A 12,507-nucleotide genomic window follows, 5' to 3' on the forward strand; every position below is an offset into this window, starting at 1 on the left:
CGGTCACCCAATTGGGAGCTTGTCCCAGGCAGCGGTGGGCAGCGCCTTTTAGGTGTTGCCTAACGTCTCGCAGCCGAAACAACATGTATAAACTAAACTCGGAGTTATATCTTATTTATATATATTTTTAGGTTCACCAAACAACCTAAAACTTTATAATTACCAATCAGAATAATGAATGAATAAAACAAGGTTTTAAACCAAAGTAGGTGTATACAACATGACTATATAAGACAATTATGAAAGAAGTGCTGGTTATACTATATTTTTTTTTCTAATATAAGGTGGCAAACGAGCAAGCTGCCACCTGAATCCACCGAAATGGAAAGCGACCGCTGCCCATAAACATCCGCAATTGCAAATGCGTTGCCTACCCTTAATTGACGAAGGAGGAGACGCACATAAAGAGGACATTTCCCCTTCCTATGCATCTCCTCCACCGTCAAATCCACTTTTCCTTCCCACCCTTTCCATCCTTTCCTCTTAAGAAAAGGGTGGAAAGGGAAAGGGACTAAAATATACTTGAAGTAATTTTTTTTAAACTTACATTTTTAATTTTGGATTTAATCGAAGAATAGTAAAGTCAAAGAAAAAAAAAGAATATCCTTATAATAATAATGAAAAATCTTGAACGTTTTTGATTGTAGTGGATTTTGATGATTTAATTTTTGCTATTTAAATGTATTTCAATTCTGTTAATTACAAAATCAAGAAGTTTTTTTTCAAATTTTTAATTTAAAAAGTCCTTCGTTTATAAGCGAATTTCACGAGTAATTGCCGAGGGGCGAGACACGTCGACATCGGCATTGTCCGTAGACGTCATGTCAAGGGTTATTAAATTACCCGCCCTTTTGATAATTGACGGAGTGTCGAAGTTAGTTCGGCGTGACATTATAATGGACTGGGTTAATCGTTTTTGACCTTTGGTATAGTCTGTGTAGAAGTGGGCAATAATAAAGTGACTAGTTTTTTTTTTTTACCTAATTAGATCAAAAAGGTGTAGAGTGTATCGCTGATCCTTTAAGTGACTAGTTTTCTATAATCATATCATACATTTTAACAGTGGTAGTGCCCGCTTTAACATCTTAGCACAAATGGGCTGGCACGCCCGGTGTAATACCACGACCACACAGAAGACAGGCGTGAAATGGAAGCAATTCCGTGTTTCGTCTGATGAGTGTGGTGCCGGAGGCCAAATTTAAGTCCCTTTCTCTTTATCACCCTTTTCTTATAAGGAGAGGATGGGAAGGGGAAGTGGATTTGACGGTGGAGGAGATGCATAGGAAGGGGAAATATCCTCTTTATGTGCGTCTCCTCCTCCGTCGTATAAGGGTAGGCAGCGCATCTGCAATTGCGGATGTCTATGGGCAGCGGTCGCTTCGCCATTTTGGCGGATTCAAGTGGCCGCTTGCTCGTTTGCCACCTTATGTTATAAAAAAAATAGTAATATTATAAATACGAAAGTTTAGATGGATGTTTGTTAGAGTTTGTAGCTTAAACGGCTGATTAGATTTCTATGAAATTTGGTAGAAATGTAGAGGACATTCTATAAAAACACAGAGGGTACTTAATTTTGTTTTTTATTTAATTCCGCACGGACGAAGTCGCGGGCGAATGCTATTGATGTTATAAAGAGGAAATATTTGATTTTTTTTATTAAATTAAAATCGCATGGCTGTTTCAAATTTTTCACCAATAAAAAGCTATGTTATCCCTGAGTAACAAAAGCTATATTTATTAGTATTTTGTTAAATCCATGGAGACGAAGTCGCAGGCAACACCTAGATTCTACTAGAAAATTCTTCTTATTTTCTAGTTTATAGGGTGAATGAATACTCATTTAATAATCGTTCGACCACATTACCATTAAACTTTAGGCGGAATCGTCGTCCGCTAATTTGAATATCATAAAAAAATGTCGATGTTAAAAAAAGTAAAGATTAAAAAGTCAATATAAGAAATGGTGTTCCGTCAGTTTTATAAAATGTTCTGTAAATATTTATTAAAACTGAGCTGCAGTGGAAAAGTACCTTATTTGTAATTTGCTTTAACATTATTAATGACCACTACAAACAAATGTGATAAGAATTTGTCAAGATAAATCATTGTTCCTATTTATATAAGTAATAAGATACATTTGATGAAACAATACAAAACGCTTTAAATATACTATTATTACGAAATAATTTTATGTATCTTGATTGATGAAATTATATTTTATCAGAATAATACAATGATGTTTAATCCCTACTTTCATACTAATATAATAAAGCGAAAACACACAATACTTTGTGGCTTAGGATGTCAGCAATCATAGCATGTTTATGAATAATTCTTTCTTTAATAAAAAGCCCTACACTTAGACGAGCTTTAGACTATATATTTTCACGCTATTACATTTAGTGAATAAATATATTGAAAAAAACCTGCATGTGGGAAAGAGACCATAAACTACAAGCTGCCAACATTAAGGAAGCAGTATTATTATGGTAACGGTAATTTGAATTTGCAATTAAGAATTTGTCAAATGTAAACAATATAATAAAGTGTTCATAATTACATGCGGATGAAGCCGCACGGGAACTAGTCTATATATATTTCTAAAACTTATTATTTTAAACGATATGTACCTATGTAATCAAGAGGCAATAATTGCTTATTATTAATAAGTGGTTTAGTATTATTAACACAATCAATACTTTATTCTATACTAGCTGTTCCCATGCGATTTCATCTGCATAAAATTATTTTATTATTTACATATGTCAAATTGTCAATTGCAAATGTCAAAATGACATGACATGACAAAACTTGTTTCCTTGATGTTGGCAGCAACTTGTGGTCTCTTTCCCACATGAGGGTTTTTATCCAAAATATTTACCTCCTATGTTTAATGGCGTGAAAATATATAGCCTAAAGCGTGACATAAGTGTAGGGCTTTTTATCAAAAAAAGAATTATTCAAAAATATGCTATAATTGCGGACATCTTAGGCAACAAAGTGTGTGTTTACGCTTTATTATAATAGTATAGAAGTATAGATTTATAGTAATACAGAAATGTACCATTAAAAGGACAATTGGGAACAAGATCAAAGCTAGAGGCTAACAGGAAATGAGACTCTTCCGAACTGTCGTCAGATCAAAGAAAAACGAACCATCTTTATATTATTTAGTATATATTTTTACACATATCACATATGACGAACAGGAAAATGTTCAATATATGACATTATTAGTAAATGTTTTCTACATATTTATATGCATGTTGTTTAGTTTTATAAGCAGATCCTGCATGAATCAATGCTGTTCAAAGTTTGACCTTCGATTACAGTAGGCTCCAATGGATTTCGATGAAATTTGGCATAGATAAAGAACATAATATAGAAGAAGAAATATATCTATCTTTATTTTTCTGAAATAAAATGAGAAGGATAAAGTGTTAACATGTTCAAATTCTTCTCGGAATGAAGTCAACCCGAGCTCCAGTATCTCTCAATGCGAAAAAGCTGGGCTCAAAACGTTTCGGTTTGTACACTTGTTCCTTCAACGTGTATCGTCTCAGAAGCCAGGCCAGGCCAACTTTCATTTGGAGTCGAGCGAATCTTGCACCTGAAAAATGTATTGAAATTTGTAATCTTGTACACTAAACAGACATAACCTAAAAAAACACGTGAAATGGACAAAAGAATAAAAGTCATAGACTTACAGATTTAGTGGAATTTAGTGCTTTAGTGATTTTAGTTCCTACAAGAATTCATTCTTACCAATACAAATCCGATTTCCTTCACCGAATGGAAGATATCCATATTTAGGTATGTTGCCAATATTTTTTGGAGAAAATCTCTCAGGATCAAATACATCTGGATTCGGGTAATACTTTTCGTCTCTATGTATTGCGTATGTTGGTATTATAACTTGCACGTCTTTCTCTACCTTTATTTGTCCCACCGGCAGAGTAGTTGTTTTAGTACATTTTCTTTGTATCGATCCGATCGTTGGATACTTTCTAAACGCTTCATTGATCACCATATCCATATATTTTAACTCGTCAATATTGTCGGTTGTTAATTTTTCATTACACTTCTCGAAAACACTATCGATCTCTTTGTGTAACCTTTTAAGAATGTCTGGATTTCCAGAAAGTTCCAATAAAACGAAGAGCATCGAATGCGCGGATGTGTCAGCACCGGCAATGAAGAAGAAGAACGCCTGCGCAGCCATCAGTTCGTCAGATGGTACCAACTGATACCCCGTCTCCAAATTTCGCATAACACCTTCATTTTGTAACTCAATGCAAGTGTCAATGAAATCGTATCTCTTATCATTGTCTTTGCGACGTTCCTTCAACACTTGCTTCACAACGTTTATAAAATAATATTCGTGATCACCGAAAAATTTTAATTGGAGTAGTTTGAAAAGTTTCGGGAACGTACTAGCAAGGAGGAATTTTAAATTTGTTTGGAAAGATGGTTCAGTAGCTTTTGTTGCCATTTCTATGAAAGGTGAATCCATAGTATTTTGGGTGTTCGCATCGATACCAAAAATGGATGCAGTGATAGAAGCCGTGGTATAAGTGTACAAAGCGTTGAATGGCTTGTTTATCGCTTCTTGATTGTTGTCCATAAATTGCATAAAATCTCTGGCGCATCTTTCCATTATATAAAACATACTTTTTAGTTTTTTCATAGTAAACACTGGTGAAATTTTGTATCTTACAATTCTCCATCTTTCGTAATCCTCCATAAATAGTACACTATCCGTAAGTTGATCGTTTTGGTTCGTATTAAAACCGCGACTGAAGAAGCTTTGGAAATCTCCAAGTAATACCGCTTGTATGTTTTCCAAGTTCTTTATAATTAATGCTGGTTTTGGTCCATTATACACACCGATATTTTCTTCGGGATAAGCAAAATAAATGTCTTTATAAATTTCGGCTATTGATTTCTGGCTTTTGAGAAATTTCCACATGACACCCTGCACTTCTGGTATATTCCTCTTCTTCCAGTAATGCCTATCTTTAACGAAAAATTTAAAGATAGCGAGTAGTAATGCACTTATAACTAACAATGATATACACAACATTGTTGCAACGAGTTTATTTGTGATGATATCAATAAGAACTGAGTCCGAGAGCTGATTGCAAAGGAATATAAGTGAGTAACGTTGTTAGACTTGTTTGTAATTAAGTGTCAATAACGTGCAATGATAAGTGGCTCTACACATAATTATTTTACTAATTATATAGCTATTTATATAGATTTATCTATAGTCTGCAACTTTGTTTATCAATACTGGTAATAAATTTGGAGTGTCATGTCACAATAAGTATTTGCGTTACTGTTAACTAAAAGACAGTTTTTAAAAGTTTTGTCTGTCTGTTGTATACTAAGATCCAAAGCGTTTTTCCTTCCCTTAACCGATTTCCTGATAAAACCTACAATACATGGAAGATTATGACGGATTATAGAGTGCTTTGGATGACGAAAACGAGAGTAGGATAAGGCAGGAGAGATGACGATGACGTAAAAGAGTACATTTTTGTTGTTGTAACTGGGTTGCCTAATCCTTGCCTGGCAAGGCTATGTTTAACTGACCTCTGAAGTGGTCAATTTTTGGAGGAAAGACCCCTCATCGAGTTTCCTGATAACTTTGTCGCCAATCGATAGTATGTAACGTAAACATGACTCTAAGGTGGGGTTACCTATTTTTCCTGCCACGAGTATGGGTTGCCAACTATTAAACGGTGACAAAGTAGAGGCTAATTACCCTCATATTTGCTGTTGGATAGAAGTATGCGAGGGTAACTTAGTATTTTTAGTGTTTTATTATTGTACATATTTTCCTGTACGTGTTACACGTTTCTATGTTTTATTTTATGTATTGACGCTAAATCAACTCGTCGTATTAATGTGTAAATAATCGTTATGGGTAAGTTTATTCAAGAAAGATGTTTGACTAAACTAGTACAAATGTACTTCTAGTTACGACATTATAATTAATATTTTCCTGCAATAAAACTGACGGATATCTGACGGGTAACACGAATGGATAAGATTCGAAATGAGCATATTAGAGGAAGTTTGAGAGTAGCCCTAGTAGTAGAGAAGGTAAGTAGTAAAAGGTTAGCATCGTATGGGCATGTTATGAAGGATGAATCGCATGTTACAAGGAGAACGTTAGTTCAGTGTGGAAGGCTACATCGGTAGAGGTAGACCTAGAAAGAGATGGATGTATTGCCTAAAAGGAGACATGATCAAAAAGGAAGTGATGACTGAGATGACGTATGATAGAGTTATGTGGAGGACAAAAACCTGTTGAGCCAACCTTACGAGAGTAGGATAGGGAGAATTATATTTACTAACTGACTTGCAAACTTTAGTACCTATACAACTACGTAAAAAATATGATTTAGTAACCAGATGTTAGTCTACGTTTTTCTCAGCCAGAAGAGCTTATTACTCACTAGCTTTGGTCCGCGACTCCATCCGCGTGGAAAAAAATCAAAAGTAAGTAGCCTATCAGTGCTTCCAGACTTTGCTCTACATTTCGACAGTAAAATCTAACAAACACCTATCCATTTATTCATCTAAACTTTCGCATTTATAATATTAGTAAGATGTAAGAATTTTTAAATACTTTTTATTCTTTTTCATACAGTACTGACGTAATTAGAAACAATGAGACATTTTCCTTCATAATATAATAATTTGCGATTATTAACATTAAGGCTAGTTAGTTTAATGTAACACATTACCATCATCATCATCATCATCATCATCATCATCATCATCATCATCATCATCATCATCATCATTTCATTAGTTGATATACCACAATGTCTATTAACTTTCTAGTAGATGCTATAGAAATGTCGATACGGAATACTGCGTAGACCACTTCCCTGTGACGTACCGCAAACTAAGTATGGCACTTAATCGATATCAAAAGGGTTGATAATTAAATAACCCTTGAAAGTTATTCATGAATAATATCAATTAGATAGTAGTACTTGTCAAGATAGTAGAGAGTACTAGAATAAAATTTAATTACTAAAACATACAAACAATTTAATAATCAATATAACTTAGACATAAATTGTAAAATACATTTATTAAAATGCACGATTTTTTCTTCTTAAATACATAAATTGGAACGGGTACTAAATTAAACATAGATTAAGGAAAAAAATGAAAAAATGTTTTTTCAAAATAGTCTTTTGGATAACAGAAAAGACTGATGTATAATGCATCGTCATGCATTTAGAGGTTAAAACATAAGTACAACACACAAATTACATTTATAAAATACAATTATCAGTATATATATTTCTAAATACATCGTTAGAAGATATAAAGAACTTCACGTAGCTTGCGGCGTAGACACTACGATCTCGTAGTAGTAATTCGACACCACCCTGTCTCGTAGAACTGCTACGCTTTTCACGAGGAGAGAGAACTCTGTGGTTTTGTTGACGAGAGTTCAATAAGTACCACAACTATAGTAACAAAGCAAGTTGCAGTCTCAATATGTGGTTATACCATGTTGGGATAATTCAAATTTTGATATCTAATAAACAGTTTCATCATGAAGTAATTTTTACCTTACATTATCATCACTGTATTAAGTGTTCTTGTGCTTTTAAAGCGCAATGCGTATTCACATGCCAGTAAAATGTTCAAGATTGTACGAGACAAGATGAGTCAGTAGCAAGAATCGTACCCACCTTCATTCTTCCCACAACTCGCACGCAACTGTCACAAAATAAATAGCTACTACACTAATAGCTATCGTGCTAGCTTCTCGGCCTAGTATGTTTCCACAAGCCTGTGCCTGGTATGCTAATGTGCCAGCAACAGGAATGTATTCCCGGCCTTAAACTCGAATCTACAAACAGTTGAAAATTTCCCAAGTATCCATTCTGGAAAGTACAATAATCCAAACTCTACTTTATAGTCAACATAGTATTCCAATGTAGGAATAAATATACAAAATTGTATTGTCATCCCTTTCTTTACCTTTCAAAAAAGAAATAGGGATATGTTTTGTAGATGTGTTTTAGCAGTGAAAACTCGCGATAAGTGGGTACGTTTGTATCTTGTTAGTATTGAATCGAAAAGACGAGAAAAAGGCAACAAGAGGCTCTTGCTCTTAAAATTTCAGTATAAACAATAGAACGAGGAAATGCAGACACTCTTGTTAACTGCGAGATTTAGTACGATTCTATCGTAGGAAAGTTTCAATTTTGTTTTGCAATTAAATTAGGGTTTTAACGTAGTAACTGTGTAATTTATTTTTATCGTACAAAGTATCCTTTTACGATTTTTATTTAGATTAGCTTATTATGCAAAGTCTCAAAATAGCACAGGCAAGAGAACATAGGTAGTTTATTCACCGACATGGCTTAATGTCGTTCTTGAATTATTTTTTTTATAACATAAGGTGGCAAACGAGCAAGCGGCCACCTGAATCCGCCAAAATGGCGAAGCGACCGCTGCCCATAGACATCCGCAATTGCAGATGCGTTGTCTACCCTGAAATATGATGACTAATGCTTTGGAGTACGGACTGCCGATCTTGAGGTCGAGAATTCGAATTCCGCCATTCGACTATTGTCGTGAACCATATCTTAGTACAAGCATAGAGCTTAGTTGTAGTAGTTTAAGGAAATGTTAGTAAATTTACAAAAATCTACTAATAATTTTGGACTAATAAACAAAAAATTACGATGCAATTGCCTGAATAGCATGTTATAATAGATTTTGTCTATATCTGTAATCATCCATAGCTAAAACGTAAACATTATTTAAACAACATTTATCAACATCAAACACAGGCGAGTGATTTTGTGAAATCAATCGTTCGAGGAATGCGCGAGAAATTCGCTACAACCGATTTAACAAAAACCTCTCAATTTTGTTGAGGATTCCAGTTCCGAGTCAAACAAAAATCTATTTTAAAAATTTTCTTGTTATGTATTATAATTTAACAAATGTATATATAGAATTGCCAGTATTCCATTAATGTTTTTAGATAACATTGTTAACATTTTGTGGCTGTTTTGCTTTGATTTTATTCCTAGAATTACTCATGTTCGACTTTTAACAAATCATCAATTTTATAAAAGCATCGGGTAAACCTTTGATTATTATTTTCATATAAATATTTTTTCAATTTGACGTCTGTACGCAGAAAAGTTATTACAAGCCTACTCAATTTCTTCGTTGTAGTCAATTTCTAGATCATTTTACACTCGCAATGCAATTATGTCTAAAACTTCTCATAGCAACATATGAAAGTGCTATATTATAGCTTTTACAGCCTCCGTAGATTACAGACTTTTAATCAGCCAATAGCTTAGTCATGCTCATGCTGTCAAGGCAAAATCAAATCACACTAGATCACTTTAATACGTAGTATGAACGTATACAGATCAAGTGTCCGATTAAAAGTCTGTAATATCCGGGGACACTTATTGTACCATAGCATTTGTTCTACGACAATCGATCTTAAGTGCTAAGTATCTTACCTGTACATAACGTAATTGTCAGTCTACATTCTAGAAAGTGGTTAAGACGTGTGAAACAAAGGTGAAGCGAGAATAATCGCACCACAGAAATCTGAGGCGCAGAGAGGTTGGAGATTTCGTTGGGAGCGCACTTTGAACCTCTCGGAGCACCATTGTCGTCAACTCACTGAGATTGCAAACTGTATTCTACCTTCAACTTCTATTTTTGAACAAATAGTACTAGTAGTTAATTAAAATAATGATACTAAAGTTATTTAGAATATGCGATTCACGTTCAGAAAAATAACATCTTTATGGAGTTTTATTAATAGAAACACAGACGATAAAGGAATAAAAAGTGTGAATTGTCAATTGCAATCTACCGTATTCATATTGAACTTGTCATTCTATTCCCAAACGCAATTTAAAACGGAGGGAAATTTCTAAAGAGTTTGCGAGTGCTGGCAGCAAGCCACTGGAGGAAGATGCGTATTGTATGAAAATATCAAAGTGATATTTTACTACATTAGATTGTGATATTTATTGTTAAATAGAAATATAGAAAACAAAAGAGTATATGTCCTATCTTTCTGTCATAAAAAGTAATCTGTAGTAAACAAAACAACGCAAGATAATAATAAACATTATTGTTAATATAATTAATAGGGCCATTAACATATTTTTCGACTTATAATCACTAAACTATACTTTATTATATGTTTTCTTTGCGAAATAGATTACCTCAACATTGATCAAGCAGTAGTAATAATGATTATTAGAGTTAGTTTACATAATGTCCGTATCGGCTCGCGCGGCGCTAGTGGCAAGCGGTCACGAGCCCTAATGATGTTATAAATATGATCAACAATGCAAATTACATCTAGTTTGTTAATGCAATGGTTGAATGCGTAATTTCCTTTAACAGTTCACTCATTAGAGTTTAGTTATATTATACTTTGTTGTAACTACATTGTTGTTAAATGTCGAAAGTCGTGTTTTGCTTTTTTTAGTTTTAAAAGTTTTGTTTTGAGTTATTACTTTTCTGTGTGCGTAAATACGAATTACATTGTTTTTTTTTTATATACTATCATAATTTTAAATTCTATAATATCTTTTTTTTATAATATTAGGTAGCAATCGAGCAAGCGGCCACCTGAATCCAACGAAATGGAAAGCGACCGCTGCCCTTAAACATCCGCAATTGCAGATGCGTTGCCTACCCTTAATTGACGGAGGAGGAGATGAACATAAAGAGGACATTTCCCCTTTCTATGCGTCTTCTCCACCGTCAAATCCACTTTTCTTTCCCATACTTTCCTCCTACGAAAAGTATAGTAAGGAAAAGGGACTAAAATTAGGCCTCCGGAACCACACTGATCAGACGAAACGCGGAATGCTTCCACTTCACGCCTGTTTTCTGTGTGGTCGTGGAACTACACCGGGCGAGCCGGCCCTACAGTGCGAAGATGTTAAAGTGGATTCTACCACTGTTAAAGTTAAAATTGTCCATTATAGATAGTTTTTTTTTGAGCGTTTTTAACGTTATATTTTTGTCACTTTAAAAGTGACAAAAATGTTCACTTCCAACTATTCCATTGTGACGTTATCAATTCGTCGCTAAAAAGGAGGCTTTGGTAAAGGCTCAATTTTCAAGAAGAAATCTCAATGTTCATTTGCCGTTTGTAAAGATTCCCTCAAGTTTTTTTTTTCGTTCGAACACTCATTGAAGTTTGCGATTTACTGATTGATATTCAAACATTTTCTCAGACAGTATCTATATTCTGTTTAAGTTATAAACAAAAGACGACCGATTTATTGATTTTTATTACTTGTGTTTAAATGACGTCACAACCAAATGCTTTTATTACTAAACAAAACACTCGTGCAAATTACTCTTTGAACTGAACGCTATTGCTAAATTGGTAGTTAGAAATAAACCTTTATGGACAATACCCTTGTTGAAAAGGATTGTTGTTTAACTTTGGAATTTTAGTAAATTCAACAAACCTTGCAACCAAATTTGTAACTAGAAAATAATTACTCGCCAAGTTGGTTTCTGATTAGAAAACTGTTACCTCATGTTTGATAGCTTTAGTTATTAAGTTAAAATCAAGTTTTCTATGCTTCTTACTTTAAGTAAATATCTTTACACAACAGTAGAATCATTCTATTGTACATTTTATATATGAGTTTTTTATTAACTATTACTTTGGTGAGCATATAAAATTTGCATTCAACAAAACTATGTAAAACAAAGTAAAATTCAGGCCACGCGGCGCCGCGCTTCGTTTTCCAATTCATTTGGGAACGTAATTAGATAGCACAAATTAAATGCTATCCCATTTTATATTGTTTTAACTCGGAAACTTATCTAATTCAGTTGTTTTCCTGATTTATCCCTTATTTTCTAAATCTTAGTTTAGTCAGTTCCTTTCTTTTTTTATGCCACTCAGACAAATGAAAAAGTTTATCTGTGACACACAAAATGGCTAAGTGGAAACCTTAGTTTAGCTTTAAAATGGGAAATGACTCTGAGTGGGGATTAAGCAATATAAGTGTTTGCCATTTTTAATCACCATTAATATGGAAGCATAGGCCCATATAATACTATTTTATAAGAGTTAATAAAAACAAGCTTCATTTTGAAAACGTTTTAACTTCTTACTAATGTTACAAATGCGAATATGTAAATAGATGGATGTATGGATGATTTTTCAAAGGTCAGACAAAGTAAAACATATCCTTGAAGAACACATATCCTGATAAACTTTTTGTTAACTTATCCCAAACGAAGTCGCAGGCAAAAGTTAGTAATTTGCATAGTAGAAAATAACCATAGGAGCATACGAGATCATTACCAGTGTTCACAATTAACGTTAGAATCTGTTAGACACGCTACAGAAAAATGGGAATTAAGTCCGTACAGGACAAAGCGGCTGGAACAATGGAATCTCTGAGCTCAGCTAGACTTTGCAAAAGCTCTGTTTTTCAGACGGCAGCT

The 12,507-nt window shown here is 33.9% G+C and overlaps 1 protein-coding gene across 1 annotated transcript; it reads right to left on the bottom strand.

Moving 5' to 3' along the window:
- Window positions 1-3,252: 3,252 nt before the first annotated feature.
- LOC106111081 (cytochrome P450 6B5-like) lies at window positions 3,253-5,083 on the bottom strand. Its single transcript, XM_013293052.1, has 2 exons — window positions 3,766-5,083; window positions 3,253-3,610 (listed from the first exon to the last, which is right to left on the bottom strand). The coding sequence occupies exons 1-2, from the start codon at window positions 5,081-5,083 to the stop codon at window positions 3,450-3,452; spliced, it is 1,479 nt and encodes a 492-aa protein (XP_013148506.1). The 3' UTR covers window positions 3,253-3,449.
- Between the last annotated feature and the right edge of the window lie 7,424 nt (window positions 5,084-12,507).

Source organism: Papilio polytes, unplaced genomic scaffold (genome assembly GCF_000836215.1).
Source record: "Papilio polytes unplaced genomic scaffold, Ppol_1.0 DF824180.1, whole genome shotgun sequence".
NCBI lineage: Eukaryota > Metazoa > Arthropoda > Insecta > Lepidoptera > Papilionidae > Papilio > Papilio polytes.

Excerpts from the sequence above, each read along its gene's own strand:
- LOC106111081 (XM_013293052.1), bottom strand. The coding sequence starts at position 5,083 with ATGTTGTGTATATCATTGTTAGTTATAAGTGCATTACTACTCGCTATC. Across the intron at positions 3,611-3,765 it reads AGGAAATCGGATTTGTATTG|GTGCAAGATTCGCTCGACTC; the intron begins GTAAGAATGAAT and ends TACATTTTTCAG.